Source organism: Molossus molossus, unplaced genomic scaffold, assembly GCF_014108415.1.
Source record: "Molossus molossus isolate mMolMol1 unplaced genomic scaffold, mMolMol1.p scaffold_m16_p_12, whole genome shotgun sequence".
Lineage (NCBI taxonomy): Eukaryota > Metazoa > Chordata > Mammalia > Chiroptera > Molossidae > Molossus > Molossus molossus.
In genome coordinates, this window is record NW_023425347.1 from 82,608,917 (window position 1) to 82,628,779 (window position 19,863).

The following is a 19,863-nucleotide window of genomic DNA, read 5'->3' on the forward strand; positions in this document are numbered from 1 at the left end:
CCCTCTCCCCATTCAAAACACCTTCTGGGTTCCTGACTGGGTCTGGGCACCCACTGGCAGGAGCTGACCTCAGAACCTGTCCCCAGGCCCCCGCTGGCCGTCACATCCCGGGTGATGACAGTGACAGTGCGGCCCCCTACACAGCCACCAGCTGAGCCCCTTATCACGGTGGAGCTCTCCTACATCATTAATGTGAGTGGGGTCCAGGCAGGGACCCTGGGAACACCCCAGCGCAGGTGGCCAAAGACCTGTCTGATGGGGTGGTGGGGTGACAGTGGCAGGTGGACCCTCTGACTTGCGGGGCCTGTGTGGCAGCATGGGCGGGGGTCAGGGTGGTGAGCTCCGCAGCCCACACGCACTCATGCTCTCCCCAGGGCACCACAGGTCCGCACTGCGCCAGTTGGGACTACTCCAGAGCGTGAGTTGGAAAGGGGCTCTGTGGGGGGAGGGGTGCAGCTCTAGAACCTCTGGAGGGGATCTTTCGCCTGGAAGGCCTGAGGGCTCCTGGGTGCCATCCGTGGCCTAAGGGATAAAGGGCACATCCTGGGGCACTCAGCTGCCTGCTTCTTGGCTGTGGCCTTGCCTCGGATTCACCTGCCTTTGCGCAGTGGCCAGTGCTGGGAGTGGGGCCGGGAAGCTGGGCTGGGGCTCACTCCATCTCCCCCCACCCAAGAGATGCCAGCTCAGGGGACTGGGACACTGAGAGCTGCCAGACCCTGGAGACCCAGGCAGCCCACACCCGCTGCCAGTGCCAGCACCTGTCCACCTTTGCCGTGCTGGCCCAGCCGCCCAAGGACCTGGTGAGTGGGAGGGTGCCTGGGCTGGGCTGGGGGGAGCTGGGCTGCAGTGGCCATCTGTGGCGGTGGCCATTGTGGCAGTGTCGAGAGCGACCTGGGTGATCCCACGTGTGTGTCTGAGCAGCAGCACTTCTGGGATTGCACGTGCAAGTCTGTGCCCTTGGGATGGTGCTACAGTGATGACATGTGCCTGGGGGTGCGTGGCTGTGGGCATTCGTGTGTGTACACACATGGGTGTCTGGTTGTATGTGCCAGAGTGGGGGTGACCGAGCATAAATATGCCTCTGCGTATGTGACTGAGTCCACTCTGTGCACCTGTGAGGACAGTGGTGAGTCCCCTTCTGTGTGTGGAGATGCAGGTGCCAGTCTCTACCAGACAGGAAGTGGGGAGGCCAAGGGCACCCCTGTAACTGCCCTCTCCCAGTGTCCCATCTGAGCCTCTGCTCATCTTCCCTAGACCCTGGAGCTGGCGGGCTCCCCCTCAGTCCCCCTTGTGATTGGCTGTGCTGTGTCCTGCATGGCACTGCTCACCCTGCTTGCCATCTACGCTGCCTTCTGGAGGTAGGTGGGACGCTGGGAAGACAGGGTGGGAGGTGACCCGTCATCCCAGGTTGGGCTGGGGCAGCCAGCTCTCTGTCTCTGCCCTCTGTGCCCTCAGGTTTATAAAATCTGAACGCTCCATCATCTTGCTCAATTTCTGCCTGTCCATCCTGGCGTCTAACATCCTGATTCTCGTGGGCCAGTCAAGGGTGCTGAGCAAGGCAGGTGCAGGCTCACGGGGAGTGAGGGGGGGGTGAAGGGGGTGAGGGTGGAGAGTGTTTGTAGGTGATGACGCGTGTGTTTGTGTGTATGTACCTAAGTGATGGGTGTTTTTATACACTCCAGCTGTGTGTTGGGTGAGGGTGTGGGAAATTGTGTGTGAGCATACGTGCAGGCGTTGCAGAGGAGGGGTGGGTGTACTCAAGTGATAAATGTCTGTGTACATCTGTGAACGGCTATGTGAGCCGAACGCCTGTGTGCACACGTACGGGTGGGTTGCATTTGTGGAGCCTGGGCCTTCTCATGTCGGTGGACGTGTGGGAGCCTCAGCGAGGCCTCTCGTGCCATCTGCCTGTGGATGACCTGTCCTGGCTGTCCCTTATGCCCCCTCACCTTCCCTGCACAGTGCCAGCACTGTGAGTGCCAGGTGGGGGGCCCACCCGGCCGTGACGTGGCAGGTGCTCCTGGCTGTTCCCCTCCCTGCCAACCCCGTCTGTGTGTGGGCAGCCTGCCCGACTGCTTCTCAGATGCTGAATGCTGTGTGCATGTCACCGGGCCTGTGTCGTGCTGTGTGTGGGTGCAGGAGGACGGGGTGCCTAGCAGGGCTCTGTGGGGGGGTGGAGCTCAGGTGGGCAGCCATGGCAGCCCAGCAGCCAGTGTGGGCAGCCTGGCGCCTCCCACCCTGGCGGCTGCTCAGGGCCACTCCCCCCTTTTTCCTCTCCTTGCAGGGTGTATGCACCATGACGGCCGCCTTCCTGCACTTCTTCTTCCTCTCCTCCTTTTGCTGGGTGCTCACTGAGGCTTGGCAGTCCTACCTGGCTGTCATTGGACGGATGCGCACCCGCCTTGTTCGCAAGCGCTTTCTCTGCCTGGGCTGGGGTGAGCAGGGCCGGTGCTGGACTCTGCCAGTGGGCATTGGGGGCAGGGGCAGCAAGACAGACTCAGCTTTGGCTCTCACCCCTCTTTGTGGGCATGAAGGTCACCTGGGCTGGGGTCTGGGAGGATGAGAGGACCCTGAGCCTGAGGACTAGCTGTCTCATTCTGGCTCCGCTCCCCCAGGTCTGCCTGCCTTGGTGGTGGCCGTGTCTGTTGGCTTTACCCGCACCAAAGGATACGGTACATCCAGCTAGTACGTGGGCCTCCCATGGTGGGCAGTGGGGGTTACTGAACCTGTTAGGGCCCCAGACTGGGCCTCAGGCCTTTTCAGGCTGCACCTCTGGCCCACGCCTACTGTGGGGCTTAGGGCAAATCCTTCTCCATCTCAGAGCCTCAGTTTCCCTGACTGTAAAAGGATGTGCTGGGATTGGATAATCGCAAGAACCATTCAGCTCAGGGATCAGCCTTGTTTGATCCTCATGAGACTGGACCTAATGGTCTTCACTTCTGTTAGAGGGGAAACTGAGGCTCAGCAAGAGCCAGTGGCTCCCTCTAACCCTGTCTGGAGCTTGGCCTCATTGCTGATACGGGCCTGGCAGCTCGGGGTCTCTGAGGAATGGTGTTTGAGGGTGGAGAGGAGCCTGCTTGGGTGTCTGATGCTCCCTCTCCCCGCCAGCTGCTGGCTCTCCCTGGAGGGTGGCCTGCTGTATGCCTTTGTGGGCCCTGCAGCCGTCATTGTCCTGGTATGTGCCCCTTCGGTGTCCTGGGAGGTGTGTGGCCCAGGGGGTCTGCTTCTCCCTGCTCTCCAGCTCCCACCTGGGGCTTTCCCTGCCAGGAGGGCACCTGGTGATCCTGTCTCCCTCACCCTACTCCACTGGGCCCCCAGGTGAATATGCTCATCGGAATCATCGTCTTCAACAAGCTTATGGCTCGAGATGGCATCTCAGACAAGTCCAAGAAGCAGAGGGCCGGGTAAGGGGATGTCTCTGTGACTTGGCCTTGTGGGAAATGGTATAGGGCGGGAGGGCTATGGCCGCTCTTGGAGTCAGGGCTTGACGATGCGACTGCCCGGGGCTCCCTAACCTTGATGCATCAAGGGTGCAGGCAAGGTGGGCACTCGGAGTGCTCAGCTGTGGCCCCTCACCCACCCTAACCCACCTCTCTCTCTCTCGCCTGCCCTCCCCCTCCCACCCTGCTCTGGGGCTCATGCTGCCCCTCTCCTCCCGCTTCCCATGTGTTTCCCCCTTCTCCCGTGTCTGTGCCGCCCCCGAGGTTGGAGCGGTGCCCCTGGGCCAGCCTGCTCCTCCCCTGCTCAGCGTGTGGAGTGGTCCCCAGCCCCCTGCTCAGCTCAGCCTCGGCCAGGAACGCCATGTTAGTTGTGCCCCCTGGGGGGGCGTGGAGGTGGGCGGGGAAAAGAATGGGGGGCAGGACCCTTGGTGGGGGGAGGAGGGATATCAGCCCAGCGCCCTGGAAAGCTGACCTGGCCAAGGGTTCGGGCATTGAGATGGCAGAGGGCATCGGGAGTGAATGTCTGCGCTTCCCGGAAAGTGTTGGGTTGCTGTGCCACCCCTCTGCTCCCCCGCCCTCCCTGCCAGCCTGTGTTGTACCTAGGCACAGCTGAGGGCCCTCCTTCCCCCTCAGCCCACGAAGCTCATAGAATCTCAGGTCCTTAGAATTTCTGAGCCCATAGCGCCTTAGAATTAGAGTGATAGAATCTTAGAATAAGACAATCAGAAGCTAAGAACATTAGAATGTGAATCAGAGTCTTATCATCTGTCATAGAATCTGAAAGTTAGAATTTCAGGGACATTGAATCTCAACCAATTGGGAGACAGAGAATCTTGGAGGTAGAGAATATGTCATTGAGACACCCCTGTCCCTGGCAGCTGAGATTCTTAAAAGTTCAACCATGCACAAATCCACAAGGGCCTCAGGCCCAACCTCCCACCCAGGGCCAGAAACCCATCCCAGCATTTCAGACCAACGGGGTCCAGCTTTACCTCGCACACTTCCGGCGCGAGGGAGCTCATTGCTTCTGGAGGAGGTTTGGCACCATCTCTGGGAAGCTCCATGGGGCGGGAAGCTTGGTCACTTGGGCTGCCAGCTGCCTCTCTAACCCAGTCTGTCAGAACCAGCAGTTAAAAGCTTGGGCTTTGGAGGAGGCAGCCAAACTGGGTTTGCATCCCAGCTTGGTCTTTCTCTGTCCAGCTGGGCACACTCCAGTTTCTTCATCTGTAAATTGGGATAATAATCCCCATCCTATTTATTGGAGTTGTTTTGATCACAATGTGAACTAATGTATGTAAAGTGTTCAGTGCAGGGCCTGGCAGAGAATAGGTGGTTAATCAGTGGCAGCCCCATGACTGTGATTAGGTCCTCGCCGAGTCTTGGCTTGGCCCCTGGAGGCTGTAGAGACCACTGGCCCCCCACACCCCCAGGCTTAGCAGCTCCCAACCGCTCTTTATAGAGCAGGCCTCTGGCCTCTGCCCATCTCTGCCGTGTGCAGAGCTGTGCCCACCGCTACCTGACTCTCCCACCTGGAGTGTTCACGAGGCAGAGTGGGCTGGGTATGGCACCCGGCCCAGTAGAGTAAGACTGCCCTCCTGTACCCATGTGGGCTGTAGCTAGTGGTGGCGGGTTGGCACTGGTGGCTGGGTGCAGGGCCCGTCTGCCTTTTTTCCTCTGCCCTCCTCTGTCAAGGAGGTGAGGGATTTGTGGGTTTGGCCCTGATCCCGGCTATTAACCCCCCAGTCCCAACTATGATTCTTTTGCCCAGAGCTTTGAGCAGCCACTGGGGGCCTGGTGCCCCCTCCTTGGGGAACTGAAGGGGATGAGCCTCTGCTGCCTTGGCCTGGGCCCCCACCTTCTCCCCAAAGATCTGTGCTCTGTGACATCCTCTGTGGGCTCTGCCTGTTTAATCTTTCCATCTGTGTCTCTGCCTGTCTCATGCCCTCTCTCTCTCTCTCTCTCTCATCTCTTTTTGCCCCTCTCCTCGTCCCCCAGAATCTCTGGACATGGGGCCCAGGCCTGTGATTCTGTGCAAGTTGGAGCTGAAAGTTACAGCATCTGCATGTCTCCTTCTCTTCTCTCCCACTGCTCTGTTCCACCTTCTCCATCTCTGTCACCTGATGCTGCCTCTGGCTGTGGTTCAGTCCCTGGTGTCCGTGTGTCCGTCCCTCCCACCTCTCTGGGTTCCTGCTCTGGCCCCGTAGTTCTCACTTTTTGTCTCTGTTCTCTGTTTCTCTGACTCCAGCTCCTCAGCCCATTTCTGCTTTGGGACATTAATGAGGTCTTGGAGTTTGGGGCCCTGCCAGTCTTGGGCAGCGTGCGGGCCCCAGGCTCAGTGCAGGCCAGGGCTCAGCTCACCCCACTTCCTGGAGCGTCACCCTGACGGACCCTCTGCTGTGTCTCCAGGGCCTCCCTCTGGAGCTCCTGCGTGGTGCTGCCCCTGCTGGCGCTCACCTGGATGTCCGCTGTCCTGGCCATGACAGACCGCCGCTCCGTCCTCTTCCAGGCCCTCTTCGCTGTCTTCAACTCTGCACAAGGCTTCGTCATCACGGCTGTGCACTGCTTCCTGCGCCGAGAGGTGGGCTGGGCCTCTCCTGTCCTTTTCACCCACCTCGCCAGGCCAATACTGTCCCTCCTCCCCACTGGGCAGGTAGGGAGGGTCTGAGGCCCCCGGCAAGGCCTCCAGCTGGGCAGCCCTTGGTGTGGAAGCTGAGAGCCTGGGGCAACCTTGTCCCTGGCCTCCTGGAGTTCCTGCTCCCCTCAACCCTCCCCTAGGCTGGATGTGCTTCTGTTCCTCCAAACCCACCTGGGTGCCTAGGGTGGGAGGCACAGCCAGCTGCGGCCAGGGGCCCTGTGGTGGCCTCAGGCCAGCAGGCACCCGCTGCCCCCAGGTCCAGGACGTGGTGAAGTGTCAGATGGGCGTGTGCCGGGCCGATGAGAGCGAAGACTCCCCTGACTCGTGTAAGAATGGGCAGCTGCAGATCCTGGTGAGTGCGGAGGCCTGGGCAGGACATGGGTGGGTTCTAAGCGTACCCCCACCTTCACTTCCCAGGCCCCTCACCTTCCTCATCCATGGCAGGGAGGGGACAGAGATCAGGATTGATTTGGACTCAGCCACTGGCTACTGGGTGGCACTGGGCAAGTCTTTCCCTTGTTCAGTTTTTTCACCTGTCAAGTGGGGCTGGAGTAGACATGCCTGGGGCCCCCGTGGGCTCTGTTGGGTGGTGTGCTATGGGTAGCACCTCCGGGTGGGTAGGGAGGGGACTAAGCCCCTCCCACCCTGATACATTAATCCTCTCTCTGCCCACCTGCTCTTCCCTCTCTGCCTATAGTCAGACTTTGAAAAGGATGTGGATCTGGCTTGTCAGACAGGTGAGTCTGCTGGCACAGAGCTGAGCATGGTCCCCAGGGAAGGGCAAGAAGGAAGGGCCCCAGCCCACTGTGGGAGGCCCTGACAGGGGTCTGACTGTGGAGTTTACTTTAGAGTCAGACAGCCCTTAGTGGGTCTAAGGCTGTGAACACACTTACTATGTAACTTTGGGTAGACAGCTCTCTCTCTGAGCCTTAAATGAATTAGGAGACGTCAGGTGCCTAGCAGGGTGCTTGGCACATAGTAGCTGTCACAGTATTGTGTCATTGCCGTGATTCTTACCAGAATCGCTTTCCAGGTCTGTCTCCTGGGGAGCAGCTGCCCAGGGACGGGGAGGATCAAGGCCCTTTGGACAGCCTCAGGGCTGTGGGATCAGAGGTCAGGACCTACAGCAGGAGCTGACCTGTAGAGTAGGGCCTGGGCTTTATTTTTTGCCCTGCCTTGCTGTGGGTCTCTGGGCCAGCTGTCTTATTAACTCCTCTGGTGTGGGGGAGAGTACCAGTCACTCAGCCACCTCTCCAAGCCACCTCCTCTATCTGAGCTTAGGGGCTTGGCACCTGAACAGCCTGGGCAGGGGCATCTGGGGTTCCTCCTCCCCGGAACTCATCTCCCTTCTACTCCTGACCCCAGTTCTGTTCAAGGAGGTCAACACGTGCAACCCGTCCACCATCACGGGCACACTGTCCCGCCTGTCCCTGGATGAGGATGAGGAGCCCAAGTCCTGCCTTGTGGGTCCGGAGGGTGGCCTCAGTTTCTCAACACTGCCTGGGAATATCCTGATGCCCATGGCAGCCTCGCCAGGACTAGGGGAGCCGCCGCCTCCCCAGGAGGCCAACCCCGTGTACATGTGTGGGGAGGGCAGCCTGCGGCAGCTGGACCTCACATGGCTACGGTCAGGCGAGCCAGGCTCCGAGGGGGACTACATGGTGCTGCCCCGAAGGACTCTGAGCCTGCAGCCTGGCGGTGCGGGTGGAGGTGGTGAGGATCCCCCGAGGACCCGGCCTGAGGGCACCCCCCGACGGGCTGCCAAGGCTTTGGCGCACTCCGAAGGCTACCCCAGCTTCTTGTCTGTGGACCACTCGGGCCTGGGGCTGGGTCCTGCCTATGGGTCTCTACAGAACCCCTATGGGATGACCTTCCAACCGCCACCACCGACGCCCAGCGCCCGCCAAGTGCCCGAGCCCGGGGAGCGCAGCCGGACCATGCCCCGCACTGTGCCGGGCTCCACTATGAAGCTGGGCTCCCTGGAGGTGAGCGGCTGTAGGGCATGGGGTGTGTGGGGGAGGCCTGCCCCCATGTGCCTGAGTCTGTGTCTAAATCCTAGGCAGCAGCCGGGAAGGGACAACCCGCACCCTCCCCTGAGCAGCGTATTTGTACCAAGTCACTGGGAATGTATACACCGTGCGGCTCTGCCCTGGCAGTGCCCACGGCAAATACGAGGGAATCCGGCTCCTCTGAACTCCTCAAGGGGGCTTGGACTTCACAGTTGCTTTCGTGTCTGCCTTGGGGTAAATGGTTAGGCTGGGTCTTCCTTTAAGGGGCCTGTGGCTCAGGTCAGGTGCTGAGAGCCTGGGCCTCTGGTCACGCGGATCTGGCATCAAGTCTGGCCACCGCTGATCAGCAGCGAGATCTTGAGCAAAAGCTTTCTCTGCGCCTCAGTTCATCTCTCTTAGCCTTCATATCTCTGAGCCTCAGTTTCCTCATTGGTAGAGTGGAGATAACAGAGCAGCTTCTCTGTGGAGCGGTTGCAGAGGACTAATTGAGTGATATGAAACACTTATCTCTGCGTGGGGCGGATAAAAAGTGCTAGATAATTGGGAAATGCTGCTATCATCGTCCCCGAAATCAGCCTCAGCACTGCCCATAGGCCTGTGGTAATGACCCTCCCCTTTCTGAGAAAATGGAAGCCCCTCTCCTCTGCCTGCTGGGTGGTCCTGTGGATGCCCCACTTTCCTGCACAGACTCACTGGGAGCAGGCAGATGGTGGTGATGCAGGACCCTGGAACACTCCAGAACTCTGGTTGGAGGGATAAGGGGATGTGGATAAGGAAGGGGGCAGGAGTCACAGCTCAGTCACTGTTGGCTGCTCACGTTCGGCCTCGGACTCCTGCTCCCCATCCTCCGCACAAAGGAAAGTAAGTTAGCGTCTAGGAGGTTCACGGGTTTAGATTTTCCCCCAAAATGTTTCTTGAACAGTTGGTGCCCGCTCCTGTTGCAGATGGCAAAAACAGGAAGGCGTAACAAAGACAAAGCCTGACACCGGCGTTGGGGCGGGGGTGTGCTCAGCATCATGGTTTTGGTCTGTGGACACCTGCCCATGCTTGGACCACAGAGGCGGGGCCAGCACTGGGCTCCTTGTGTGGGAGGTGGCAATACATGTGGCAGCATCTTTAGGGGTCAGGGATGACGTCTTGAATTCTGGTGTGGGTAACGGCAATGGGGCTAAGGAGTAGATTTGCAGGGGGGGGGAGGATTCCAAATTTATTTCACTGGGCATAGCTGTGGGCACTGGGAAGGGAGAGGTGTGCCGCCTCCAGAGCAGCGGTGTGGCTGGGAACAGGGAGGACACGCATGCGAGGTGAAGGGCGGAGGTCCAGGGCAGAGCCTAGCATGGGGAAGCCGGCCGGCTGGTGGAGAAAGAGCAGGCAGGGGTGGGAGGAGGACCAGGGCGGTGGTGTCATGAAGGCCCTTGGGAGATCTAGATGGTGTTTTCAAAGTCATCCTTGAGGGCCTGTGGCAAGTCCCTGCTCCTCCCCAGACCTCAGTTTCCCAGTGTTGGCCTTGGTTTCATGAGTGCCCCACGCCAACATTCTCAGATTCCAAGGCCTCCTTCTTGAGAGGCACTGGACACCGAGTAGTTGTTAGGGCTTTGGAGGTGACCTTTGGCAAGTGAGGGCCAGAGAGGCGAGTGAGGGGGTAGGGAGGTCAGGGAGGCAGGGCCTGGTTTTTCAGGAAAAGGGGCAAGGCAGAGTCAAAAAAAGGGACTAGAAACCAGAGTCCTTGTGTTTGCACGACAAGTGGAGGGTTCTAGGGAGAGGGAAGCCATGGTCGGCTATGGGAAAGGGGAGGATGGGGCAACGGGGTAGAATCCGGGCACAGAGGAAGGACCATCTGCTCTGTGACCCTGTGCCCCTGCCACGTTGTGAGACTGTCCTGGGACATTGGGCCCGTGTGCAGCATTGCGTCCGTGTGTGTGCCAGTGTGTGCGCCTCTGTGAGCGCCTTGACAGCACTGTGCGCCGCGGGGTGGCAGTGAGTGTGGGCCCAGGGGTCTGAACTAGCCCAGTGGCAGGGTGGTGCCTCAGCTCCTCATCATCCAGGCCTCAGCCCCTCTTCCCACAACCCCAGGGCCTTCCCTTGAAGGATTCCGAACTCCTAGGCCTGGGCAGTGGGCAGACCCTGGGGTGCCGGGTTTCCAGTCTCTAAAGTGCCTGATGTGGTAAAAACTTTCTTCTCCTTCACCGCCTCCTTGCTCCTTCCCAGCGAAAGAAGTTACGGTATTCAGACCTGGACTTTGAGGTAAGTGCTGTGTGTGTCTGTGTGTGTTGAGAGGGTGGAGGTTGTCCCTGGAGGGTCCCCACTCCTAAAATGATCCCAAACCCCATGGCAGAGCCTGATCCTATGAGCCTGTGGTTTTTGTGGGATCCTCCCAACATCCTCTCCCTGCCCAGTCCCACAGCTCTGGGGTGAAGGGAGCCAGGCCTTGTCTAGAGAGGCCAGCAGCAGGCAGGGGTGTGGGAGCCCAGGTTGCCAAGTGCCCTGAGTGTGGGGCTGGCTCAGGGTGCTGCCGCAGTGGGGAGCACCCCTCCTGACGCCCTGTGGCTCCCAGAAGGTGATGCACACCCGGAAACGGCACTCGGAACTCTACCGCGAGCTTAACCAGAAATTCCACACTTTCGACCGCTACCGCAGCCAGTCCACAGCCAAGGTGAGGGTGCTTCCTGTGGCTGCCCTGCCCGGAGCTCGGGCCCAGCCTGGTGCAGCGGCCCCAGGGGTCACACCCTGACCCGTGGCCCCCGTTACAGAGGGAGAAGCGGTGGAGTGTGTCCTCGGGTGGGGCGACCGAGCGGACCCTGTCCAGCGTAAGTCCCCTGGCTTGGGTAGGGGTGAGGGAGCTCCAAGGGACTCAGTCCCTCCCTGTCCACTTCCCCTGCCTGGGCAAACTCAGCCTGCCTCACCGAGGGCCTACCCATGCCATGAGCAATGGTTCTGGGGTTGCGCGGGGATGGGGAGCATTGATAGGGGCTCCACTGGGGTTTCAAAGAGGGTGGGCAGACTCAGGAAACATGGTCCCAGGGGGCCACTCCGAGCACAGGGGTCAAGACCCCAACTCCAGCCAGGCAGATCTGAACTTGAACCCAACTTCAGCACCTGATTGCTTGGTAACTTTGGGCATCGCTGGCTTTCTCTGGGCCTCCTCTCCTGTGCAGTGGGTGAGGAGGTGTCCCTTCTCCACGGGTCCTTCCCGCTCCCTCCACAGGAGAAGCCTAGTCCAGGGGAGCGTCCTAGCTTGTCCCAACAGCGGCGGCATCAGAGTTGGAGCACCTTCAAGTCTATGACGCTGGGCTCACTGCCCCCCAAGCCCCGAGAACGGCTGGCTCTGCACCGGGCAACGGCCTGGGAGCCCACGGAACCACCAGATGGTGACTTCCAGACAGAGGTGTGAGTGCCACGCCGGACTGACCTCTGCGTATAAATATATATATCTCTCTATTTTCACACTCCACTTTGGAACCACCCAGGAGCCGGCGCCCCTCCCCTCTCCCGAGGGCTGGGCAGGGAGGTGCGGTGGACTCAGCTGGTCTGGGGGAGCCAGACACGGTGTGGCCTGGGGGGCCAGGGCCCTTCCCTGTTTCTTAGAGGCCCCTCAGCCACTGGAGCCCCATTTTTGCCCCAGCCTGTCTGTCCCTGTCCTGGGCTGGGGAGGGGGGAGGGGAACTTTGTTGGGAATAAACCTCACTCTGTGGATTTTGCTGCTGAGCTGTTTGTCTCCCCCAGGCGAAGGCCCAGCCCTGGGACCCCAGCTATGTTCGTCTTGGTTCACCTCGTTTGGTCTTGTCAAATTGTGTGACGGGGTCTGGCCGGCCCTGACTGGGAGGGGTGCCTGGGCTCTGGACCCTGTCTTTGCCCTTGAATCCCTGGGTGACCTTGGACATACTCTGTTGGGACCTGGGGTAAACAGATTAGGACTGTGGGGTGGGCCCCTTGCAGCAGGCCTTCCGCACTGGTTGTGATGATCATGGCTGCCTATCACTGCGCCCGAAGACCAGGCTGCCCTAAGCTGGAGCCTAGACGGAGCTTAGTGACCTCAGTTTCCCCATCTGTGACATGGTGCTGGTACTGATACCTCATCGGCTTATGAGGGTAAAACCGATTACTGTGTGTAAAGCATAGTGAGCGCCTGGCACAGAGTAAGCTCTGTAAGTATCAGCTGCTATTCCTTGGCACTTGGTCTCACTGTGCTCTGTGTTAGGAGCTTCACACACATGCCCCTGACCCCTCACCACCACCTTGCTGGGAGGCTTTAAGCTGCCTGTTTTGTGGAAAACGAGGCCAGAAACTGGGAGTGACTTGCTCGAGGCCACAGTCAGAGGCAGAGCTGGGACTTCACCTTTATCAATACCCGCTGGTAGGACAGGAAGCTTGAGCTTAGCTTCTGGGTACCTGCTCTTTCTGGCCGCAGGGGAGTGGCAGGGAGCTGGGTTATGGTGGGGCCTCAGGTTCTAGGGCTCAGGGAGGGTGTGGAGTGGAGGCCACAGGCTGGCTCAGAGGACAGGGGTGGGAGGCTCATAGCTGGGGGGGTATTCTTTTTTTTTTTTTTTTTCCTTATTGATTTTAGAGAGCGGGAGAGAGAGATAGAAACATCGAAGAGAGCACATCAATTGGCCGCCACCTGCATGCCCTCCCACTGGGGATTTGGCCCACAACCTGGGCATGTGCCCTGACTGGGAATCGAACTGGTGACCCCTTGGTGCATGGGTCAACGCTCAACCGCTGAGCCACACTGGCCGGGCGAGCTGAGGGGTATTCCTTCCTCCTGAGTGAGTGGAGCCTTGCTCAGTTCCAGGCCCCCAGGAAGAGGGAGTAGTGTCAGTGTGCACACAGTATCTTTCTGTAAGTGCGCTGGCTCTTCTGTGGTGGGGAGCGGTGGAAGCAGGAGCTACAGATGCAGCTGGTCATTTAGCAACATGGGCCCCTCTGGGCCCCTCCCCGGGGACTCTGAGCCACAGACACAGGCCCTTGGAAAGCTGAAGTCACTGGGGGTGGAAAACACGTCAGAGGGACGGGTTAGGCGCCATAGGGGCCTCCCCTTGGGCAGCCGCAGCGCTTACATGTGCAAAACACTCTCAGGCAGCACCACATCTGAGTCTTCAAGGTAGGTACTGTCACTCCCCCATTTGACAGATGAGGAAACCAAGGCCCAGAGAGGGGTGTGACTTTCCAAAATTCCCACAGCTTGTAAGGGACTATACTGGGACTGTGGCCAAGAGTGGCAGAATCCCAGCGCCAGCCAGCTAAGGCAGAAGGAAACTTTGTTCGCTCAGAGGTTGCAAGCTGCAGCAAGGACAGTGGTGGGTGGATGATGGGACCCAGGGTCACTGTGCTGCCAGATGTCCCTCTGGCTGCTCTGTGTAAGCTCCATTCTCCCAGGCAAACTCGCTCAACCCCTCAGTCCACCGGGCGTCCATCTCCCAGCGCCCGTCACTCAACTTTGCCCCCAAAGGGAAAGAAACTTTCTCTTTAATTCCAATCAGAAAACCCCCAAGGAAGGGCTCTGATGGGCTTCAGGCAGGGGTGGGGCACTGTGATTGGCAGTCCCCTTGGGAACCTCAGGGGAGGAAAGATCATAGATTCCCAGAAGTGGGTGATAGAGTCACACAAACAAAGCCCCTGCCCCTGACCTGACAGCAGAACCTACCCCACACCCTGGGCTGGGCCTTTCTCCGAGCCAGCACCTAGAGCCTTCAGGGCGCCTGTGTTCTTGTCTCCTTCCTTCCCAACCCTGGACTCCGCTGGCCACCAGCAGGATCTCTCTGAAGCCAAGCTGTGACATTCATTCCTCTCTCCTCTTGTACTTTCTTGCTTTGCATCTGGTTTGAGGAGGAAGTTTAGCATTTGTTGTGTTGATTCTGCCCAAAGAGCAACCGAAGCTGCAGCAGGGGCTCCTCGGGCTTTGAGACCCATCACTTTATGGCCAGGGGCCGAGCTTTCCGCATTGAGGGCTGCACCGCTCTGCCCCTCAGACCCCTCCCCCAGGCACTGACTTATGTCACCGTGTCAGGTCCCTGGACCCTGTCTGAGTCGGGTTTCCTTATCTGTAGGCCTAACAGCCTTTCCATTTGGGCTCATATGGAACAACCTGTCATTTCTTTCCTGGAGTTGGATTTCTCATCTCATTGTTCTTATTCTTTCTGCCTCCAGTATCCAGTCGTTTGTCCTCCTAGCTCCGGTGTGATCTTTTCCAAAATGCAGACCTGGCCAGGCTGTTGCCCTGCTCAGAAGCCGTTTGAGGATTCTAGGATTAAGCCTGGCTGGGTGGAGTGCATTGTCCCCTTATGCCAAGGTTGCAGGTTTGATTCCTGGTCAGGGCACATACAAGAATCAACCAGTGAGTGCATAAATAAATGGAACAACAAAAATCTCTCAATCTCTCTCTCTCTCTCCCTTCCTTCCTCTCTCTCTCTCAAAAACAAACACACACCTTTGTTGATCCCAGAATTAGCTTAGAATGCAAGGCCTTTGGTGATGTGGCCCTCACCCATCTCTCACCTCCACACCTATGCACACGGCATGTCTGCCTGAAACTCCCTCCCTCTTACACTGCAAAGTCCTCTTCATCCTTCCAAATCCAACACAAGTGGCCTCGGAAGCTGTCCCCGAACTCCCTGCCCCAGCAGTCAGCTCCTGCTGGGCTCCCCCAGCCTGACACACACTTTCACTATCTCACTGCTCACACAGAATTACTACCGTCTGTGTCGACCTGGTTTGGGCTTGTGTGATTAGCGAAGATTCCACAGGAAGCAGGCATCAGCTGATCTTTGCTGAGTGAACAGATGGAATGTGCAGATCTCCCCAAATAGTAGTTTCTTCATCTGCAAAATGGGGATAATGATAGCCCTTACATAGCCATTCTTGCTGGGTATCCGGAGCATGACGTGAGCTTATTCATGGGGAGCATTTTGTGGGTGATATTTACCCCTCCCCTGGTTATTCCTCTCGGTGCTTGGGTGCTATCCTAGGACCCCAGGTGGGAGGCAGTCCTCGGTACTGTCCAGGGTCCTGAAAGTGACCAACTGTCCTCCCAAGAGATACGGAGACAGCCCAAGAGGTTCCCCGAAGCTCAGCTGCAGCCTGTCCTTGCCTTCCAGACTGCGGCAGGGTCATGGGTGAGCCAACAGCCTGAACTTCATAAGACCAGACCCCAGGGAATGTTAAATAAAAAAATAATAATGCAAACTACATCTGTAACTTTACATCTTCCAATAGTCATTTTAAAAAAAGTTTTGAAAAGGTGGAATTCATTTTAATATGTTTAATGCAGTATATAAAAAACATCATTTCAACCCATTATCAATAAAATTACCAGTGAGATACTCATTCTTTTTTCATACCACATCTTGGAAATCTAGTGTGTGTTTACACGTGCAGCACATTTGGATTCAATCTGGTCACGTTTTCAGTGCTCAGTGACCACATGTAGCTAGTGGCTACTTACTGGACAGCACAGCTCAGGAAAGGAAAAGGCAGTGACCTTGGGCTGTGTCCTCTGCAGAAAGGAGGTACGAGTCCTCTCTTGCATCACTGGGTCATGGTGAAGGCTCAAGGAGGTGAGGTAGGGAAGGTTCCCAGCCCAGTGCCAGCACGAAGTAGGCCTTAAGCCAATGTTCCTGGAATCTAGGGATTCAGGGGATACAAGTGTGCAGGGAGGGAAAGCAAAAGAAGGTCTTGAGACCTGTGGACTGGGCTACCTTGGCAGAGCTGGGGGAGGCTGCAACCCCCCTCCCCAACAAGCACCCCTAGAGCCTGTCTTCCCTCTTCCCACATGTGGCCCCAGGCCCTGGGTGAAGGGGGGAAGGTGGGACTAGCACTTGAACAGATACAGTAAAACTCACTTGGGTTTAATTTACTTCCATTAGGCACCAAATTAAAAGGCACTTAGGTGGCCTAGGTGGGGGAAAGCCTGGTTGTGGGGTGCTGCCATCTCCTGCTTTTCTGGACTCTTCCCCTGGAGGCTTTCTCTTGCCCACCTCGGGTCCACAGTTGGGGCTTTTTAGAGCCATTCCTCAGCACCCCCATTATTTCCTGTGCTCCTCCAAGGCTACCAATCCCAGGAAGACCCCTACCCTCTCAGGTCCTAAGGCATGCTGTGTCCAGGGCAGGGGAGACTCCAATAAGGGACAGACTAGTGGGATATCAAGAAGGGTGTTAAGCAAGGGACAGACATGATCAGATTTATATATTAACAGGATTGCTCTGGGTGAATGGGAAATGGATTGGGGGGGGGGGGCGGCGACTGAAGAGTAAAGGTGGATGTGGAGAGACCAGTGAGGAAACCATTCATATGAAGGAAAATTAACAGGGGTGGGGGCGAGGAAAGGAGGTACCCATGCAGAGGGATAGAACCCATATGTATGTAGTAAGTGGAATTGTCGCCCTTGTGTGAATGTTATGGGAAGGAGCCAAGAATGCCCTGTGGACTTGTGTCTTACACACCTGGATGGGCGACCTTGGCATTGGATTTGGGGTACAGGAAGAGGACCAGATTTGGAGGAGACAGTCATGACTTTGGCCTTGGGCATGTTAACCTTGAAATACCCTAGAGATGGCCAAGGAAGAATTTCAAGTGGGAAGTCGGTGGTTAGACAGGACTGGAACTCAGAAGGGCTGGGCCGGAATCACTGGCACGGCGGGGAGCCGTACGGGAGCCGGCATAGAGTGTGGGAGGACAGGAAGATGGTGTGGACAGTTCCTGAGTGGGGCTATGAGAAGAGGGAGATAAAGCTTAGGGCCCACTGTAGGCTCTGAAGGTGAATTAGCTGGAGAGGATGATGGAATGCTTCCAGGAATGGAGAGGCCCTTAACCCCTCCCCAAGATCCTACATAATGACAGGCCAAAAATAACCAGCCCTACCATCCTGAGAGGCAGGGTCCTGAGTCCTGGTAATAGAAATCATCACACAAATTGATTCTGCTCATTTTTTGGGCTACAGGCCAGCCACTGTTCCTGAAAGGGGTGGAGAGAGGGGGTAGGGGTGGGCACTTCACAAAACCTCAGACCTGGGAGGAGGGAACTCTGGGCTCCATGGGGAACACCCTGGGCACAAGGTGGAGATGTAGGCACGGCGCCCTGCGCTCTCTGCAGCCCTTGCCTCTGCCCCCCTGACCAGGCAGGAGCAGAGGTAAGCCCTCCCCCCAAGCCTCAGCTCCCACAGGCCTGCTCGAGGCTGGTATGTCCCCATCCCTTGTGGTGGCTCAGCCCCAGCCATCAATCTAGGAGTCCCTGGAGTCCACCAAGAAAGTCAATATTTAATTTGGGCACCATGTTAATGCCATCGATTCCCGACTCCCCCCTTCCACTTCCTCGGGCTCATTTGTCACTTCCCACCCACGGGGATGGATGGGGCAAGGCCTATACTGGGTAGAGGCAGAGCTCAGCCAGGGCTGGCGTGGGGAAGCTGGTGCTGCCCTCAGCTACCCAGCCTTCTGTCTCCCTAGGAATCATGGATCTGCTCTGTTTGAGTTCCCGGAGCCTCGTCTCTGGGGAGGGAGGTGACAGGGATGGCGGCGACAGCATGTGCAAAGTGGAGAGGGAAGGCCCACTTTCCTCCCGGGCAGCCCGATCCAGTTCTGTGCAGGGCTGGGAAACAGAGCAGGTGTGTTCGGGGTTGACTGAGAGGGAAGCATAGATGGAGTGAACCACCACCATGGGAGAGAGGGGAGAGGCCATGGGCTGTGCCAGCTCAGGCTTCTGGAGCCCTCCTGGGTGCCCGTTCTGAGCCTGCGCGATGCTGTGGAACCCACACGGGGACCTTGAGGTGACGGTCCACCTCCAGGTCTCAGACTGTACCTTGGGGTGCATTGCACTTAGAGGCTTAGAGCCCAGCTGGGCAGTGAAAGAGGCTGGAGGGAAGGCAGGCCCACGTCTAGGCTGGGCTGCGTCCAGCTCCACTGTGTGCCCTTGTCAGTTCTAAGGCTGCAGATGTGGGCAGGTGAGCTGGCATCCTCGGCGTTTTCCCCAGCCTAGTCCATCCACCCTCAGGAAGGGAATGGCATCTGCTTTGGGGACCAGACTTGTGCTCAAATAGCAACTGCATCTCCAACATGCTGAGTGACCTTGTGCAAGTTAAGTAACCTCCCGGAGCCTTAGTTTCTCCTCTGAAAGGTCTCTTAGGACCTTGGTCATTTTGTACAGTTTTCAGAGGATCAGAGATGGGCATGGGCAAGCCTTCGTGGCCCAAAGAGATGTTCCCCAGAGTCCTCAGACCGAGCAGCTGCCAAATCTGGGGCGGCCTTGAGAAGGTGCCACGTAAGCAATACTGTGGGGCTGTCCGCGATCAGTCCTGGCCACCATGGCACCCTTGGTGCTCCTCATTATCCCCAGCTCATGAGCCAGGACCATGTCACCGAGGGGACAGTTGGGCCAGGCTTGCCATCTAGCACTGGGTGACCGACCCAACGGGCAGACAGTTCAGCTTGGGGCACCAGCAAGGTGGCAGCAACACGTACACACACACATTTGCTTTGATCACCTTATGCAGAATTTTGCAATTAAAAACCCAATATGTTGTTTTCATTTCAGCATATGTGTATGTATTGTGCTTCATGAATTAATATCATTTCTATTACGAATTATGTATGGGGAACGCCAGACTCTGTTCAGTGGGTAGGGTATCTAAATGTCTTACTCTGGCCTAGATGGCTCCCATTCTGCGCTGCCCAAGGACTTCTCAGCGGCCCAGCTGACCCTCTCGGAGCCACCCAGTCGAGCCTTGAACCAGAAGAGCCTGACTTAGTAATTCATTTATTCAGTAAACATTGTCTGATGCCAAGTCATGTCAGTCTCTGAGCGGGACACTGACACGGTAAAGATTAGAGAGATGTGGTCTCTAGGAAGGATACCGAGGAGGAAGGAAGCAGGGAGAAGGGATGGATTTTGTTTTCTCTGCCCCAAACCTCCCATTGCTCTTAGAATAAAATTAAGGCTCCACGCTGTGGCCCCAGAGGTAGGCCTGATCTGGTCCGCTCCCACCGCGCTGACTGAGTCTCTTACCACTCTCCTCATGGATGGAGCTCTAGTCACGTGGCCTCCTTTCTGCTCCTCCAACACATTTCATGGTTGCTCCCACTCCAGGGCCTTTGCATGTGCTGTACCCTCCACTTAAAAGTCTCTTCCTCGGGTTATCTACTTTGCTGGGTCCTTATCTTTTTGATTGAAGCTCTAATGCCAGCTTCAGACGGGCCTTCCTTGCATGCCCCTTGTCCCTCCAAGTCATTTTTTATCCTGTCACCCTAATCCTTCCTTAGTACTGCTTCTCCCAAACTAAAATTATAGCACCTATTTCATCTTTTTAAAAAATATTTTTTCTTTATTTATTTTAGAGAGAGAGGAAGGGAAAGGGACAGAGAGATAGAAACATGGGTGAGAGAACATTGATTGGCCACCTCCTGCATGCCCCCAACTGGGGATCAGGCCCACAACCTGGGCATATGCCCTGACCAGGAATTAAACCAGCGACCTTTTGGTACATGGGTCGATGCTCAACCACTGAGCCACACTGGCCGGGCATACCTGTTTCCTCTTGAGTGTCTGTCTCCCATCACTAGACTGTGAGCCCGAGAGCAGAAGAGAATAAGATTCACTGATATATATACTATTGCCTGGCACATGATAGGAACTGAAAAGATATTGTTGAATGAATGATTAATGGATGTGGTGCTTAAGGTTCCCACAGGACATCAAGAGGGTGGGTATCCTGGAAGCAGAGCTAAAGCTCTGGCCTTCAGTGCCCTGCCACAGGCCAACTGTGTCTGTGTCTAGTCCTGGGGAGTGGGT

At 57.2% G+C, this 19,863-nt stretch overlaps 1 protein-coding gene across 3 annotated transcripts in view; it reads left to right on the plus strand.

The window, feature by feature from the left end:
• Positions 1 to 11,777, plus strand: part of ADGRB2 (adhesion G protein-coupled receptor B2) — a 29,535-nt gene extending 17,758 nt beyond the window's left edge. Inside the window, exons 13-30 of one of the 3 annotated variants that reach the window (XM_036255762.1) lie at positions 87 to 192; positions 375 to 418; positions 674 to 800; positions 1,255 to 1,358; positions 1,456 to 1,558; positions 2,285 to 2,435; positions 2,616 to 2,685; positions 3,109 to 3,175; positions 3,319 to 3,404; positions 3,705 to 3,803; positions 5,847 to 6,018; positions 6,332 to 6,427; positions 6,773 to 6,812; positions 7,441 to 8,060; positions 10,293 to 10,328; positions 10,639 to 10,737; positions 10,835 to 10,891; positions 11,290 to 11,777. In XM_036255762.1, the coding sequence (XP_036111655.1) occupies positions 87 to 192; positions 375 to 418; positions 674 to 800; positions 1,255 to 1,358; positions 1,456 to 1,558; positions 2,285 to 2,435; positions 2,616 to 2,685; positions 3,109 to 3,175; positions 3,319 to 3,404; positions 3,705 to 3,803; positions 5,847 to 6,018; positions 6,332 to 6,427; positions 6,773 to 6,812; positions 7,441 to 8,060; positions 10,293 to 10,328; positions 10,639 to 10,737; positions 10,835 to 10,891; positions 11,290 to 11,475 (2,263 nt within the window). In that variant the 3' untranslated portion in view covers positions 11,476 to 11,777. The remainder of the gene's footprint in view (positions 1 to 86; positions 193 to 374; positions 419 to 673; positions 801 to 1,254; positions 1,359 to 1,455; positions 1,559 to 2,284; positions 2,436 to 2,615; positions 2,686 to 3,108; positions 3,176 to 3,318; positions 3,405 to 3,704; positions 3,804 to 5,846; positions 6,019 to 6,331; positions 6,428 to 6,772; positions 6,813 to 7,440; positions 8,061 to 10,292; positions 10,329 to 10,638; positions 10,738 to 10,834; positions 10,892 to 11,289) is intronic. The other 2 variants (XM_036255763.1, XM_036255764.1) reach the window with 2 other exon arrangements.
• The last annotated feature ends 8,086 nt before the right edge of the window (positions 11,778 to 19,863 follow it).